Source organism: Cibotium barometz, chromosome 60 (genome assembly GCF_041138505.1).
Source record: "Cibotium barometz isolate CiBa-2024 chromosome 60, ASM4113850v1, whole genome shotgun sequence".
Classification (NCBI taxonomy): Eukaryota; Viridiplantae; Streptophyta; class Polypodiopsida; order Cyatheales; family Cibotiaceae; genus Cibotium; species Cibotium barometz.
Genome location: NC_141105.1, coordinates 22,317,385 through 22,335,525, shown reverse-complemented (window position 1 = coordinate 22,335,525; position 18,141 = coordinate 22,317,385). Strand labels below are relative to the sequence as shown.

The 18,141-nt window shown below is 36.9% G+C and overlaps 1 protein-coding gene across 1 annotated transcript; it reads right to left on the bottom strand.

Moving 5' to 3' along the window:
* Nucleotides 1-1,490: 1,490 nt before the first annotated feature.
* Nucleotides 1,491-4,593, bottom strand: LOC147605133 (polyadenylate-binding protein-interacting protein 7-like). The gene is made up of 8 exons (XM_086793786.1): nt 4,394-4,593; nt 4,168-4,235; nt 3,260-3,598; nt 2,929-3,145; nt 2,405-2,825; nt 2,234-2,304; nt 2,020-2,144; nt 1,491-1,924 (listed from the first exon to the last, which is right to left on the bottom strand). The coding sequence occupies exons 3-8, from the start codon at nt 3,517-3,519 to the stop codon at nt 1,630-1,632; spliced, it is 1,389 nt and encodes a 462-aa protein (XP_086649912.1). The 5' UTR covers nt 3,520-3,598; nt 4,168-4,235; nt 4,394-4,593; the 3' UTR covers nt 1,491-1,629.
* Between the last annotated feature and the right edge of the window lie 13,548 nt (nt 4,594-18,141).

Sequence of the window (18,141 nt, the reverse complement as noted above, 5' to 3'; positions counted from 1 at the left end):
GGATGGCCAAAGACCTTCACATCAAATATTAATAATTTTCTCCTTTCGTGGCTGATGTGTTGGGGTTCAATTTTTTTGTGCTAAAGTCAAATTTTGGCTTACCTACCTAGTTTATTGTAAGTGCAACTTTTAATGACAACATTATTTTAATGGGCTGGCAAATCCCTTTTCTCCCCTACATGTTGAGGATGTGTGTGTGTGTGCACATGCATGCGGGGATGTTTTCTTTAGCAAAATATATTACTTTAGTGGTGAATCCATCACTCGGAACAACTATGGCTAGGTTTAGATGGCAAATAGTTTGAATAACTTCATATATTTCTCTTCAAAGTTGGCAAATTCAATAATGTTATTCAAGGACATTTATAGTTGGGGTGTCAATAAATAGGCTTTGAGCATCTAAATTTTGAACCATAGCATCTAGAATAGGTAGCAAACTTGGAATGAAATTAAAACTATTGAACCATATAAAGTACTCATGCCAACTTCAAAGCTTGAAATTACATAAGTAGGTAAATCTGTAGGAGGCATGGAGTCATTAACTAGTTATTGCAATGTGCACTAGTTGTGTACAATAGAAATAGGAACACATAACATGTATCAACTTGTTAAACTATTATTTAAGGATCTTTTAGTGATTGAAGAGTTGTAATCTCAATGAGCTCAAAAAGTCTAGTTGCTTTGCACAGAGGAGAGCTAGTGACATAGTTTTTCAATTCCCAAGTTTCCACAAAGCTCATCTTGTGGCACTACATGTTCTTTTCAGGACTCAACCCTTGTAACACCTCCAATCAAGAAAAAGAGGAATTCATGATACTGAATGATTAAAAAAGCCATTCCAAAGTGCAACACTCTAAGCTTGTAACAACTATTTACTCTCCAAATAAGTAAAAGGGAAGTAAAACATTGGGGGTGCTCAAGCAGCAACCTCCTGCATTTCTCTTTTTCTTCTTTCACTCCAACTACTAGTATTAACTCATTGAAGTTTCTTGATAGATTCACCTTCAAAGTTCCCTTGTTTCCTTAAAATTGAGGTCAACTAAAACATTTCCTGTACCTACCTCAAAAGCCAAAGCTGATATATTACCCAAAAAGAGTGTTGCTTTGCCAAGGTCATTGAGGTTAATCTAAGATGTGAGAATCAAGTACTTCACAACATATCGCATGAAGTTCTGGTTCAGAATCATGGCCATACATATCGGAATGCATGAATACACAGACTCTCCAATGACTCTCTCATTCATGAATACACAGACTCTCCAATGACTTTCCCATTCTTCAATTTCTTTGAATTAGGCCGCTCATTGCTTGTGTGCGCCAAAATCTAAAGTTAATGTGAGAGTGGATAGATCTAATGTATTTTCTACATGCAAATCCATTCAATATTTGCCATTTACTTTCATCTCTACTCGGTTAACACAGAAGCAGTAGCTAATGCCATCTACACAACTGTGCAAGTTACAAAACTCAATGCCCATTGTTGAAACCACCTTAAGACAAAATCATAAAATCATGTACATTTTTGTTGTACATATTAACAAAGTGAACCGTGTTGTTGAACATTGATCCCATAAACAAACCAATGGTGTTTGTTACCTTGAAATCATGTTCAACAAGAACCCAACAGCCTCAACTTAAAAGAACCCTAAGCATGCCTGGTTGTTGTTCTATAAAAGAGAGATGCTCATCCTCAGCTAAGAACTTCTCCACAGCAATGGGCAGCCGAGCAGGTGTTCTAGATCCTTTTGTATGATGACCAGTACCGACACAAATGAGAACCTGTTGCCGCTGCTGGGTTGACCTGGCAGCTGCTCGAAGGGCTGCGAGTTCCCGCTTGAGAAGAGGAATCGCTTCATTCACATGCAAGCCATGCAAATCCAATAGGGGAGGTTGTCCTTGAGAAGAACCCCCAGCAGACAAATTTCTGCAAAAACGGATGCTCATAAAGACCGGTGCATTGTCTACAACGGCAAACAATCCCACAGCTATATGGAAAGAAGGTTAAAAGGGGGCGCTTGCCTTTGTTGAAAGATGGCCTCTCCAGCTTTGCTGTGTGCATCTTTCATTAATCCATTGTGCCACTGCCCTTTTGCACTCAACTCCTTAGCCAGAGCTTTGTTGCCGGCAAGATAGGCTTGCCTTGCCTGGTTCACCAATTGTTCATTAGCAAAAGAAAGCTGAAATCAATCACCGTTAACACACTCCAACCATTCAGGCACTGAGTAGAGGAGACCTGTTCGAAATAGGCGTTGCGCACCCGAGCATGGTCACGTGCTTCCTCCCGCAAATCCGCATACATGCTGGCTGCATACACATGCACACAAGACACACAACATTGATATCATGTGGCTTGCACAAAGCAGTGTTGTCAACTCAAACCCTGCAACAAAATCATAAAGCTTACAAACTGCCTCCCCTGTCTCCAGCCAGACAGGCGGAGAGTGCCTGCTGCTAGAGTAACTCCCCAGTTTCTCGCCACTGGTTGCCCGGAAATCCTGTGAGAGAGAAAGACGCTCTATGCGCCCATTCCTGTCAGGTTGCCATTGAGCACCAGCGGTGGCAGTATTCTTCCGAACTACAGCAGCAAAATCGGTAGCAGCACCTCTAAAACCTCCACCAGAGCCATAGGACCTGCTCGTGAAAAGGTCTTCGACGCCAATGGTCCGCTGTGTCCTCAACAGATGATGTGCATTAATATCCCCATCTAGTTGGGGTATACCATCGGTAAACTCAGGTCCTGCCAGGGCTGGAAAATCCATCATATTTAGGTTAGGAGTCTGAATCTGCGACTGCAACTGTCGAACTGGCATTGTATCGTCTTGCAGCTGCAAGGAAAAATAAAATAAAATCCATGACACCATGTTGATGAGCTAGTTCAAAAAGAAGGGGCGGAGGGGGGGGGGGTTCAGGAGAATAGAATCTCCACACCTCTAGCTGAGTAAGCATCTCGATTGTAAGGCTCAGATCCCCACCATTTGCCGATAAAATATCAATCAAACTTTGTGCTGCAAAACCTGGGAACTCGTTTACAAGTAGATCCACAGGATCTATGCCCTCACCTGTTTCTAAGATAGACCCCTCCCCCACTGCTTCGCTAAAGAAGCCTGTTCCACTTTCTTCCATATAATCATGCTCCCAAGAAAACCTGAAAACGGATACGAACATGATTTAGAAATATGCATTACCACTATTGACAGATTCAATGCTTTCAGAAATAAAATAACACCCTGTTTTAAAAAAAGGCCACACAATTTCAAACCTATCATCTCTAGCTTGTGGCACAATCCCAAAATCCGGAATTATGTCATCTGGGAGCTGGTCTTTCCAGTACTGCCTACTCTCATCATCCGAGGTACCCGAGTTTGCTGAATCTGTTCTGTTCAAAACTCTTGTTATAGTGCTACCTTTATTGCTCCCTGAAGGTACCACGTTAAGGCTAGACTTTAAGGCTGCTGGAATGAACTCTGCTGCATTAGGGTTGAGCGTCATCCCGCCCATGCCGGACACAATCTTGTCCATGATTGTATCCAGAGTGACATAGAAGAGTCAATTCTTCCAAATTGCAGACCCGAAACCGGCCGTTTCACCAAAAGGAGACCTGTAACAACAAACCAAAGAACTTGTATTTTTAATTGAATGCATGCTAACATAAGTTCTTATACAGCAACCACAAAAAATCAAGAAATATAATAAAATAAAGTCTGGACATGCAAGCAAAACATAATAAATTCATTCTGACTTCTTTGTTATAAGTGCAAAAATTGAACCAAGGTATTAAAAGCTGGAAACTACTTTCTTAATGAAACCCCCTTTTACAAAAATAAAATAAAATAAAAATCAGCTGAGAAATTTAGAAAAAGGGAGGAACTTTTTTTAGGTATTCCCAAACCACATGATTAGATCAAACAAACAGATCAGTGTTCAGAAAAGACATTCTTCTCAACAGATCATAAAAATTGCATCTCCAAAATATTACAGTTTAAAAAAAAATTTTGAACAAGATTATAACTAAAATGCATCAAATTTTGCAAAATTTTTCTGAAATTGACAAAACTAATTTTACAAGTAAAAATGAGAATGTTGCAGGACCAGAATAGTCAACTAGTTTCTTTTTTGTAAGATTTTAAAAAAAAACTTAAGAAAAATGGAGGTTGAAGAGGAGCGTACTGGTGATAATTACGCACTCGTGGCAGAAGGGTGCAGATCTTGGAGGAGGTCCAACAATTCTGCAATTTCTGGAAAATAGCAGATAAATGTCGGCGATTGCGTTTTAGGGGCGGGGGGAGGGGGGGGGGGGGGGGGAAGCCAGTGGTGTGAGCAGAAAAAGCTAAATTCCCGGTTTGTAGTCGGGTAATGATAATAATAATTAAGAAAATAATTACGAAAAAGTTACCTGACAAATTGTGGGCGGAGTCTGGAGACCCACAAAGCAGAAAAGGCTAAAACGAGAGAGAGAGAGAGAGAGAGAGAGAGAGAGGGGGGGGGGGTGCAGGCTAAACGCAAGCAAAGGTTCTGTGCTTTTTCTATGAGGGGAGAGATGGGGTCATACCTACAGACATAAAGAGGAAAGAGAAGACCAACACACACACACACACACACACACACACACACTCACACTCCCTAGTGATCACCCATCATCATTAAAGTGAAATGAAATGACATGACATGACATGACATGAAATGCAACATGATTATTCAAGTCCTAATCTAGATTAGCCCTCTAATCCCTTTACCATTTGATATATCTCCAGCCTTTGATATTTATTATTACTCTATGATATCTCATCTTTCATACATTGATATTGGTATCACTCTCTTATTGAGGCTATGCCTTAATTAATTAATTAGTGCCCGTAACAATTCAGCACTAAGGTATTCAATCAACCATAGCGTCGTTGTCTCTCTCAGTGCATAGTCTCTCTCATCTCGCCATCTCTCAGCGCGTACAGTCTCTCATCGCATCGTCCTCTCTCTCTCTCTCTCTCTCTCTCTCGGGGGCTCTCGCCCAGAAGAAAAAACCACCCGAGCACCTTTTATACCCACATGAGGCGGTTTACCAGAAGATTCTAGATAATCTCCTCCACACGTCACCCGCATGAGCCTAAGGTTGCCCTGACGTTAATAAAACTGAGCCTAAGGTTGCCCTTGCCTCAACTAATTAATTAACGTGTTTTAAAACATATTACCTAACCTTCAATTGTTTGACATCAATTAGAACATCAATGAGACTTTGCGTGTGTGCATGACCCCTTGAAAAATACCCTTGTCTAAGAGATTGTGTACCTTCTTATAGGTGAAAACTCTAAATACATTGATATTGGTATAACTCTATGACCTAACCTTTAATTGTTCGATAGCAATTAGAAAATCAACGAGATTTTGCGTCTGTGCATGACCCCTTGAAAAATACCCTTATATATGAGATTGTGTACCTTTTTATAGGTGAAAACCCTAAATAGATTCCCTTGTTTCTTAAGAATATGATTTTTATGTATTAATTGAATTGAAGTAGTTTCACTATTGACTTGTTCCCCTTGGACTTGATGTAGCTTGGCTATTGAAATAAAATCCCTTTTCACCGCATTGCAAGCGTTTTTCCACATTAAACCTTCTTACTCATTGTGTTTAAGACTCATTTGTCCAAGCGAAAATATCCCACGTGTTCTGCATCCATGTGTGTTATACAAACATGGAACGAGTGAATCCCCCTTGAGATCACTTGTCTATAAATTATCATTATCACCTCATAACTTGTAAAATCTACCTTATGCCTAATCCAATTTTCTCTTGTATGTGTTTCAATATCACTAATCTATAGCTAATATCACTTCGTACCCTATATTCTATAATGTACAACCTTATAGTTTGAACTAGCCCACTTTATATATATAGCCTTTAATCTAACCTAGTCCACTATATATATATAATCTTTAATCTAACCTAGTCCACTCTAAATATAACTTTTATTCTAACCTAGTCCACTCTAAATATAACTTTTATTCTAACCTAGTCCACTTTAAATATAATTTTTATTCTAACCTAGTCCTTGTCATCTAATGTTATCCACTCCATAACCTTGTGTTTACTTTATTAATGCCACTTAACAAAAAAGTGTGGAACTAAAGGAAATGAAATGAAACCCCTCACACGCCTAACACAAGAGTGTGGGCACCTTTTCTAAGCCAATAAATTAAATGCATTTATGCAACTCATTAGTAAAGAGAGTGATGAAACAAAACCTTTTTCTCGCATGTTTGGAGATGTAAACAAACAAAGAAGTGATGAATGGTTGTTATTTAGTCTTGTACATGTTTTTTTCCACCTTGTGACGTTGTTATTTAGTCATGTACATGTTTTTTTCCACCTTGTGACATTGTTATTTAGTCATGTACATGTTTTTTTTGCCTTGTCACTTTCTCTCATGTAAGCACATCAATCACTTTGTTAGAGGAGATCCTTTGATTAAGTGAAAAAGACCAAGACAACTCCAATGTGGTGCAGTAGCTTAACATTAAAAGCAAATTGTGGGGAGCTTCATGCCCTTTGACCTAGTAGTAACAAGTAGATAATAAAATTCCAAACTCTAAGAAGCACATAGAGTTGAGGATCCTCACATGAGTGGCAAGCACTTAAATTCTTCATTGCATAAAAATTAAAGTGCAAAAAACATGGCTCATAGCAATATTGACATATCTCAATGTTGAGGGGAGATTGAAATGACATCTATTTGAAAACTTAATCACAAACCAAATTATGAGAACCCGCATCCCTATAAAGCATATATGTCATATCCAACTAGTGGAATAGATAATTCTTCTTTATCTCAAGGTATTCAGAAACATAGCCTCTTATAGGATGGCATCAATCCAGATTTCTCACACAAGGGAGTGGTGACGGCTATTACATATCATTATCTTAAGTCACATGAGAGTGATGAGGGATATTACATATCACTCTTACGATATATATAGAAGGTGTAAAAGTGTGATCATAAATTCACTCTAGACTATAGATTTAGTTTAATGATCTTGATCAAAAGATTTGAATGAACTTAACCTAGGTGAGGTGGAGGCTAAATGAAACGATATATATATAGAAGGTGGAGGCTAAATGAAACGATATATATAGAAGGTGTAAAAAGGTGTGGCTTAGTTGCTCCTTTAGCCTCCACCTCACCTAGGTTAAGTTCTAAATATTTTTTATAAATTCAAATGGCAATATCATTATGCGTGGCTTATGAGTTTCTCCATTCACCCCCCCTACCATTGTTGTTAAATCTTCTAAGCTAGGCAATATTTTGTGTGTGGCTTTTAGAGAAAATTGGACTCCGAACTATAAGCCATTACCAAAATCAAAGAGGCTACCCTACCACATTGCATGTGCATATGTGAGTATTTTTTTGGTAGTTTATGCATTGATAAGGTAGGTTAATCTTCATGGCTTTGACATGCATTACTACCCAAGGCCATGTTGTGTGCCCCATATTTACATGTGGTTAGTAGCTCGTTGGGTGATGTGTCCTAGTATTTTATGGACCAAAAGTCCTTAGCCTAAATTGCAATTGATATCTTGGGATGCAATAACATGAACAATATTGTGAGTCCCTCTATACATGCACCGCAAGATCACAAAGCTAGATAATCAGGACTTTCAAGGAAACTAGGTTAGAACAAATTTCCACCAATCATACAAGCTTCGAACATTTTTTTAAAATCTATAGCTGCTTTATAAGAGCATAAAAGAATTGGAGTTGTTTAGTGCCTAAAAGAATTGGTATCATTTAGTACATGATTCCCATTCTCTTCTAGGTTTTGTGCTTCTACCATTTTTGTGCTTCATAAGAGTATAAAAGAATTGGGGTTGTTCAGTGCCTAAAAGAATTGGTGTCGTTTAGTGCATGATTCCCATTCTCTTCTAGGTTTTGCTTTTTTTATTTAAAAAATCCATAGTTGCTTCATAAAGAGCATAAAACAATTTGTATTGTTCAGTGGCATGATTCACATTCTGTTGTAGGTTTTGTGCTTATATTCGACTTATTTTTTAGCTAAATTATCTCACAGGATTTGCTTACACACCGAATATATTTATCTCACCAACCCTTTATAATTTTCAACCAATCATAAGATAAGCTTGCTCTGTGCTTAGGGAGGTGCTCCTCATACTGGCATCTCAAATTTTAGTAGACGTGTCCATTTGTTATCCATGCTACCATGGATGCACTAAGTTAAACTTGAATAATAATTCATTTTTGTACCCATGTGTGTGTGCACACCCTAAGTGTGTTTGTGTGGGTGTGGGAGTGCATGTGCATGCATGTGTGTGTGTGTGTGTGTGTGTGTGTGTGTGTGTGTGCGCATGCTTATTTGCATGTGAATGTGGCAGCAATGATGGGATGACATAATGAAAATAAAGCAAAGGCAGCTATAGCTAGATGGTAGGAAAGTAATAATAACAAAAATATGTGGATGTGGCAACAATGATGGGATGGCATAATGGAAATAAATCAAAGGCATCCATAGCTAGATAGTAGGAAAGTAATAACAACAAAAATATGATTAAATTTTATAAAAGGAAATACATTAAATAATGAAAATTAGGTTCCTTGTACTTGTGTCCATAAAAATAAACACAAAACAAGAGTTACCACCACAAGGGATTGTAAGTGTCATGTGAGAAAGATAGTTTTAATCTATGTTCCCATATTTAGCATGAATTGTTGCCACCCAAGATGGTCTAACTTGATCAAGGTAGAGTAGTGATGGTCATGTCTTTTGAGGGGTAGAGTTGAATCCTCTACTCTACACTCTCAATAGGAGGTTTAGTTCTAATGAAATGGATCCAAGAGAGGGGATAGTTTAGCAAGATGAAGGAGTCTAAAGATGGTTGATTTCTTGGAAGGGAGGCTAAAGATGAGGCACAACTAAGAATTTGTCAACAACAAAATTGGTCTATTGGATTGATTAGTGACTATGGATTTGGTTAGGGTAAGATTTTGAGATTTGTCAAAGTTAGATTATATTTACTTGCTTTTACTAAATATGGCACAATTTTCACCACAAACATAGATTCCAATCATGTGATAGATGAAAGTTAGGTAGGGTTGATATTAGAAAATATCTCCTTTCTTATCTACTGCATTGTTTGGAGGCGGAAGAGGGGGTTAGCATGGATAATAGTATTTGTTAGTGTAATTTGGATAGAAACTTCAATATCTTAGTATTTTGAAGGTCAAACATATTATTAAAACGACAACTTGAGGAAAAAGTTTCATAATAATCCATTTGGGATAAAGCCATGTAAAAGGGGGAATCGATGTGAACTAAGGTAAAATAATTAAAAAGAACACACCAAAGTAAGAAGTGCCTTTATAATATATGAAGCTCATGTGTGTATGTGTTTGATGTTAGCTCAAAGAATGGAGTTGAACTCACACACACGCACAATGCTCAAAGGCAAAAATACAGAGGTGTAGAGTGTGAGAGAGATTAACAAGCTTAAAGGAGAGAGAAGTACAAAACCCTAAACTATGAATAAAGTTACTTATATACCTAGCTAACCCTAAGGTGCTTGTTCAGACACCTGGATGTCCATGGGCAAAAACCTAGTGGGATAAAAATGCCCATGGCATAAGTGCATGGCCTCACAATGTAGTACTACCATATATCTAACAAACACCCCTATAGTACAAATGTGAGGTTTACAGAGATTGTAGATCAGTGTCTAAAAGAAAAGAGGCAAAAAGATTTATGGAAGGCCTTAAACTTTTCACATGATAAGGCTTTAGTGAAAAGATCTGCCACATTGTCATGTGTACTGCAATAGATCAGATTTATCTCTCCTACATGGAGCCTCTCTTTGACAGTGGTAATGCACTTCAGTGTTCTTTATCCTGGCATGAAAGACAAGATTCTTTTTGTAACACCACTGCGCTTTAATTGTCATTGAGAATAAGAGTAGGTATTTTTGAAGAGACACAAAGATCCTCCATCAATCTTCTCAACCATACACATTCAATTGTTGTCACAGTGAATGCTGCTCTATATTTAGCTTCATAGGATGATGCTGCCATAGTTGATTGCTTCTTGCCAAGCCAAGATATGCCCAAATTGCCAAGGAAGAAGTAGTTCCTAGATGAGGACTGCCGTGTATCATAATCACCTACCCAGTCACAACATCACTAAAGGCCTGTAGTTATAAATCAACCCCCTTGGCATAGAATAAGACAAGATCTTTGAGTGCCTTGTAAGTATATAAAGATATGTTTAACTTCCTACCAATGCTTTAGTGCTTGGAAAATGCATGAAATTTAAAAGCTATGACACACCATATGGATGTCTTGCCATGAGTTGCATAAATAGATTAGGCATCCAACAACTTAATCATAAGTGGTTTGAATGGTTCACATTGGCATCCTGCAGACTAAGCTTTACACCAGGCTTTATTGGGTAGAGATTAGTTTGCAACGTTCTATATGAAACATCTTGAGCAGTGCCTTAACATACTTTGACTGTTTAATGACTATACCATCATCTTGTTGATCTGACATCTCAAAATTTAACGCTAGGTTAGCCTTCAAAGTAGTAATGAAATCCTCATTGGTGCCACTAGCATGTCATCTACATAGAGAATAACAACATCTTTCTTGTCCTTTTTCACATATAAGGTGCTTTTTGTAGGACTATTTTGAAATCCTTGTGCAGTCAAATAGGCATGATTCTACCAAGCTTTGGGAGCTTGTTTCAAACCATATGAAGTGTTATTAAGCTTGCATAACTTCTGTTCTTGACTAGATTGGGCAAATCCAACTGGTTGACTCACATAAACTTCTTTCTATAAGTCACCATTCAAGAACGCTATTTTGATGTCCAATTGGTGCACTTTTTCCATCCATGATGGGTTGCAAAGCAACAACAAATTGGATAATGGTCATACTGAAAGTGGAAGAAAAAGTTTCATCATAATTAATTTCTTTCTACTAGTGGGCATAACTTGCAACAATTCTGACCTTGAATCTGTCAATAGATCCATTTGCCTTTCACTTGACTTTGAAAAACCCACTTAGTACCAATAGCTTTCTTGCCAAGTGGTAGACCTACTAAATCCGAAGTACCATTTTTTTGAATGGCATGAATTTCATCCTGCATAGCTTTCACCCAATTTGGATCTTCTTGAGCCTCTTCAAAATACTTAGGTTTATCTACATCATGTAGAGAGCTAATAAATGCAAACTCAGCAATATCTACTGATGAAGAAGTGGTTCAAGCACTAGATCTAGTTTTACTCTGCAAAGGAGCAGATAATTTGCAATCATGTAGGGTGCTTCTAACCTATCTAGGCATAAGCCTAGATTTATTTATTTATGATCTTTTAGCATTTATTGTATCATCTAGTTGATCTAAAGTTGATGCATCAAATCCCTGAGCATTCTCTTTTTACAAATAAGGATCAATAGGCAAAATTTGTTGAGAATCAACAGATACTAGCACAGGTAATATTTCCCATTAAACATGGTTGGAGAGTTAGCATATGCATACTTATTGAATTCCATCCTTGGATAGACAGAATAAAAAATGGCATCCCTATTAATAATACTCTTCTTTGTGAGAGGATTGTAGAGTCGTTCATTGCCTTATCAAGCTTAGTTCTTCTTTGTGCTGGCACGTGCATATGCCAAGCAACTAAAAACATGCATGTGTTCTACCTTAGGTTTTTGACACTAAGCCTCATAAGGAGTGATAGTCTTCAAGGATTTAGTGGGAAACCTATTCAAGACATAGGTAACACAAAGAATTGCTTCCATCCAAAACTTGTGTAAAAGTTATTGACCTTTAACCATGCATCTTACCATCTCCATGAAAGTCCTATTCCTCGTTTCAACCGTATCACTTTGTTGTGGTGTATACAAAGTTATACAATGATGTTTAATGTCTTTTTGTGTGAAAAAATATTTGAATCCATTAGACATGTATTCCCCCCCTCTATCTAAACAGAGAGTTTGAACTTTAGGCTAGTTTCATTTTTCAGCCTCCATGGTAACAAAGTATTAAAAATGAGAAAAAACCTCTGATTTTCCCTTTATAGGGTAAGACTAGCCGAACTTGCTTTACTCATTAATGAATGTAACAAAGTATAAGCTTCCTCCTAAAGAAGTAGTCATGATTGACCACATACATCTATGAGCTGCAATTTGTGATCAGCTCTATCTGTGCTACATCCTTTTGTAAGAAAGTTTGCCAAGGATGCATCCTTATCGTGGTGGTGGATCAAGTTGAGGAATATCCTCTAACATCCCATGTTTCTATTAACAAAATCATCAAACCACCAATAAAAGTGTGGCCAAACCTAGCATACCACAATTGGGCATCTTTCATTATATTAAAAGTATCTACCAGTAGACAACAACATCACAGTTGCCATACTATCCAATTTGTACAAACCACTAATGGTTAAAGATCTAGTAAGTACAATTTGTTTGTCTTGTTCTTTGTCACATGAACAATGTATTCATCATCTATATTCAACATTAAGACCCCCTTGGTAGAGTGGGCACAAAAAAGCATATTCTTTTGAATTCCTAGAACAAAAGTATATTTTTAAGACAAAGATCCTCACCCCACTAACAATAGTGAGAACTATCTTACCAATACCTTGGATGGGGTATGAGGCATTATTGGTACACATAACAGTGCCATCACCTTGTGCAGTCTCCATATGTTTGACTTGAGAAGTTATGTGCTTAGAAGCACCACTGTTAAGAAACCAACTATCAAAGATAGTTACACTGAGACATCCATCGTATTCACGTTATAACTACAAACTCTATTAGTGTGAGAAGTCTTCATGGACAATGACATTAGTAGAGTCCTCTTTCTTTGAACTCTCAGTGTTAGGGGAAGAATTGTTGAAACTCTTATTGGATTCCTTTTTCTTCTTTTCCTTATTTTGAAGTTTAAAGAAAATTTTAATTGCATGGTCGGGCTTTTTGTAATATCCACAAGTCACCTTCTTTGTCTTTTTAGAATCACCCTTAGTCTCAAAAGTTTGGTTTTAATTATTCTTCCATTGAAATTTTTTATCAGTGGAAGAACAATTGGCTACTAGAGATTGATCAATTGCTAGAAATTTTGGAGGTACTTTTTTTGGATTGTTTCTCCTGTAAAAGTAAGCTAACAAGTTTGGCCTTATCCTAGAGCATGATCACTATTAGAACTTTTGGAGGCATTCTTTCTGGACTATTCCTCTCCTACAAATAGTAAGCTAACAAATACCTAATAAGTCAAAGGGATTTCATGGCCTCTCAAATAAAGCTAGAGGGAAGTATTGAACTTTTGGAGGCATTCTTTCTGGACTGTTCCTCCTGCAAACAATAAGTTAAAAAGTACTTGATAGGTAAGAGGGATTGCATGGCCTCTCAAATAAAGTTAGAGTGAAGTATTAAAACCCAGATATGATTCATGAAAAGAGTTTAGGCTGATCTTAACCATTTCCTTATCAAGAATGATCTCATCAATGTTGAGAAGTTGTTCGCTTAAGTCCTACAACTTGGTTAAGTGTTCATTCATGGACCCCTTCTCCTGCATTTTCTCATTATCAAGTTTCTTTTTTAGAAAAACAACTCTAGCATCATTTTTTTTGCCTTATATAAAGTTTTTAGAGTGTCCCAAGCAAGCTTGGATGTTTTATAAGAGCGAATGCATAGAATAATAGAGATTTTAATTAACAAGGCAATCAATGCCAAAGCTTGAGTATCGTGTGAATCACATCTTCTTTGATTATCAATATTTTAAGGGACTTTCACTGGGTTTGTTAGCCTTGACCCCTTTGAGGAGTGGCAGGAGCAATTGTGCCAAGGTGGGGCTTGTCACCATTGTTGACAAGACCCCATAAGCCCTTTTAAACAAGGACATTTTTAACCAAATAAAGCTCCACAGGGAGTAATTTGATCCATCTAATTCATCCTCTTTGGAAAGAATACCAAATAAATCATTGATAGAATTGTTGTGGCCATAATTGACTACTATTGTTGTTGAATATGACAGGGAAAGATGTAAAAAGAAAACTTGAACTAAAGTCAGCACAGGTGCTAGTATTGAACAATTTGTAAACTATTGGAAATTAGCAATGGAATCAGACGATCCTTGAAAGTAGAATTGGATGATTCTTAAAAGTGAATATGACCAATCAAAAAAAGTAGAATCATCGAGCAAAATGTAGAATTGGATAATCCTCCTTGAAACTAGAATTAGATGATCCTTGAAAGTGGAATCTTTTGATCACAAAAAGTAAAATCGGTTGACCAAGAAAGTAGAATCAAAAAAATCTGAAGAGTTGAATTGGTCAATTCAAAAAGGTGGAATTGATCAATATGAAAAAGTGGAATTGGCAAAGTAAGTTGTTAATCACTAAGGTGGAGTTAGATCACTCCAAAAAGTAAAATTAGTGAAGTTGAATTGTCGAGGTAGGTGAGTTGGATCACTGACGACCTAACTTTTGCATGATTTTTACAAATAAAAAATGTCTATCTTGCATCTAAGTAGCATCAAAATACAAGAGATACATGAAGTAGGGTTTGCATGCTTCATGAGTGCTTTCTAGTTTCCATCCCTATTTAGGTTTATTACCCGAATAACTTTTGTCAAATTAGGTTTATCTATGTCCTAAAGTGAGAGTTTTATGTAAGAGGATACAACATGCACTATATAAAAACACTCATAAGAGAAGAGGGATATTTCATAGCTCAAAACTTAGAATCAAACTGTAAACATGGGGAGCAAGACTCTATTACATATAGTTTTGATACAATAGATGGTTATATAGGCTCTACTCTTGTGTTGTCTGATGAAAAGAGAGATCAGATGGTCTATTTGGAACACCTAAGATGGAGACTATATACAGTAGAGGTAGGGTGTAGTAGACAGTGAAGATAAATAGCTAATATGAAGACTATATGGTAGAGGTAGGGTGTAGTAGTAGACAATGAAGTAGATAACTAGTGTGTGGATGGAGGGCTAGAGATTTACGCTCTAAATAGCCTTTATATACCATGTTTAATTTTAGGGAGTAGTTCATTGTGTGGTACATGCCACAATGACACTTCTAAGTTTATTGGTTATAAAAATGAAAGTCATACAGTATTGATGTAGCTTTTAGGCCCATTTGGAATCATCTATGATCAATTTTGATGAAAGTCATACAAAACCTTCAATATTGATAAAAGTTATACAAAATGTTCAATATTGATGTAGCTTTTGGGCCCATTTGGAATCACTATAACCCATTTGATGTGGCCACAACCTAAGGACATGTTATCCTTCATGCAACTCCACTTACTTACCCTTTGCATGGATATCCACTAGTCCATGTATGAAGCCTATTTGGGAGTGTGTCACTATAAGAAAACATAATAGCTGACATAGGATCAACATAGTACAAAGCACTAAATTGTATAAATAAGTGGAGAGTAAACAATATTACTACTTACAAACTTTGATTACAAATTTGGGAGTGTGTCACTATAAGAAAACATAATAGCTGACATAGGATCAACATAGTACAAAGCACTAAATTGTATAAATAAGTGGAGAGTAAACAATATTACTACTTACAAACTTTGATTACAAATTTATGTCCAACGCCCACCCATGTGCTCCAAGTAAGGACATTTGATGGTGCAACAACACGAAGGTGGAGCATTGGGCAAAACGTTTTTGCAATAGCCACACCTTGAAAATGCATATCATTTGGTGCATTAACATAATATCAAGTGTGTGACCCTTTAATCAAGGCCAGTCCTCAAAGTGTTCTTAAAAAGAATGAACCAAAACACTTGATTTTTTATGATTTTGGAGCTTGGAAAAAGAGGGAAAATTTGCTTGAAAGATAATTACAAAAACTTAATTAGTTTACTAATCTAACCTATCTTAGGATGCATAGCTACTCAAGGGATGATGGGTGGCTCTGCTGAAACCAACTTGAGATTTACATCTAAGAGTTCATTAAGGTGTAGAAATGGATTAGAATTAACATCTCAGCATGCTAGAAAGCAAGAAAGAGATTAACACTAATGATAATGCTAATGAAAAAAATAGATTAAAAAGGTAAGATTTTTAGCTCAAAATCTCATATATATATATATATATATATATATATATATATATATATATATATATATATATATATATGATCTATTAGATAGAAATGCCTTTCTATAGGCTTCAATACATCTCCATTAATCATTAAAAATGGCCCATAATCTTGGTAAAGCATCCCCTAATCTTTCCTGGATTTGAGCACCCACTTGGTTTCTATTCCCACTTCTTCTAGATGCCTACTTTTGGCCTTCACATGGGATGGCCATTCCATATATTTTTCAACCTTTGGGCTCCCTTTGACACTTTGAACCATGGTCTATGACTTATGTAACTCTTTCAAATGTTTGAGAGTCACATACCATTACATTTACAATATGGAGTAGGGAAATCATGGAGTAGCAATTTCTCCATGCGTTTTTCCAAAATATACAAGATTAAAATCTCATTCTCTCTCTCCTTCGATTTCATAAAAATCAAGGCATGATACTCTTGAATACTTGCATAGAAGAACCAATCATTCAGATCAAATCTAGCATAAGCTTGACTTAGCCAATTACCTCTTAATTAACTATTCACATAAGATAAGGCTTGATGAAGGATGGTAGAAACATAGAGGGGGTAAGTTTCCATATGCTCATGCACATAATTATACAAATTTGATAGCCATCGAATTGATTAACCCTAGTTACTATACGTAAGCATGACAAAAGATTACCTTTAATCATTTACATTGCATGAATAACTCAAGATTATTTCATTTTTCTACCCTGGTCATTCAGTCATTCCTTCCTTTATAGAAGCTTGGGCATTCGTTTTAGGCTATGGGGCTAAGGTGTAAAGTACCCAAAATGGCACATCTGAAGGCAGAAGAGAGAAATCCTAGATTTTTTTCGAAGCAGAGGCTTTGTCTTGATGTGGAAGTTTTATGCTTGTGAAACCCCTAAACATTTGAGACTGTGTGCTTTAGATTGAAGATTTTGTCAATTTTGTAAAAAAATCCCAAGTATGCAGGATGTAGATACACTTAATCTGATGTAGTTATTAATAGATCTAGCAGAAGGTCTCAAAATCGATAAGCATTTAAGTGATCAAGCATACAAAAAGATGGACTATGGTTGTACTATGAGAGGACTAGAGAGGCTTAGCTCTGCATAAGTATTGTGTGGACTATAGGGGGGTAGCACAAAACTACACAGGTGGAGGACCTCGTAGAGAGGAGATACTGGGAGAGGCTTAGCAATAGAGCATTGGATGGCGATAGTAGAAACAGGGTGGGTTTGAGGCAAGTGGAGAAAGGTGACAAACAAGCAAGAGTTAGGTCATGAACATGCAGTGGGGCCAATGGAGTCAAGACATCTTGTTGAGCCTTATGAAGCTGCTCGATGTGACTTGCTTGTTTTGTGAGAATTATGAAGGGAAAGACCTAGTGGAATCATATACATTTCCTTACGTAATAATTGTTCCAGTTAGACCTCACAAAGTTGTTGAGATAGCCAAGCATAGGACATTATGATATGAGGCCCCAAGTGAGTCGCTTTACCCTTAGTGTAGTTTTTGGTACTTGATTATTCTAAATAGAAGGGTGGGGATCTCACAGAGCTACTATCAAAGCTCATCCAGGTAGATTAACTTGATCCTTCATCCTCACTAATGTAAGTAATGGAGCAAGAAAACGATGGGCATTCTTGGGTGAAACCTATGGAGAGTCACATAAAGTTTCCAAAAAATAGTATGAAAGAAGTTTGTTTGAGTGCACTTATGCCTTATGTGGAAGCAAGACCATGAATGACACACTGAATCGAACATCATGGATTGGTAAGCTTTATACCTTAGTTAAATTTCAATAAACATTGATTGATAATAGTAAATATTGAGACTTTATATTTTTTAAAATAATAGGAAAGCTCACTCAAAAGCTTCCCTCAATTGGCTTAACATAGATGGATATGGCTCTCTAGCTTGTTTCTACTATAAGACCAAACTTGTATATAGAAGCATGTGTGAAGCTATAGTGTACTACTGTATTCTTGATGCCCCGCATATGAGTAGA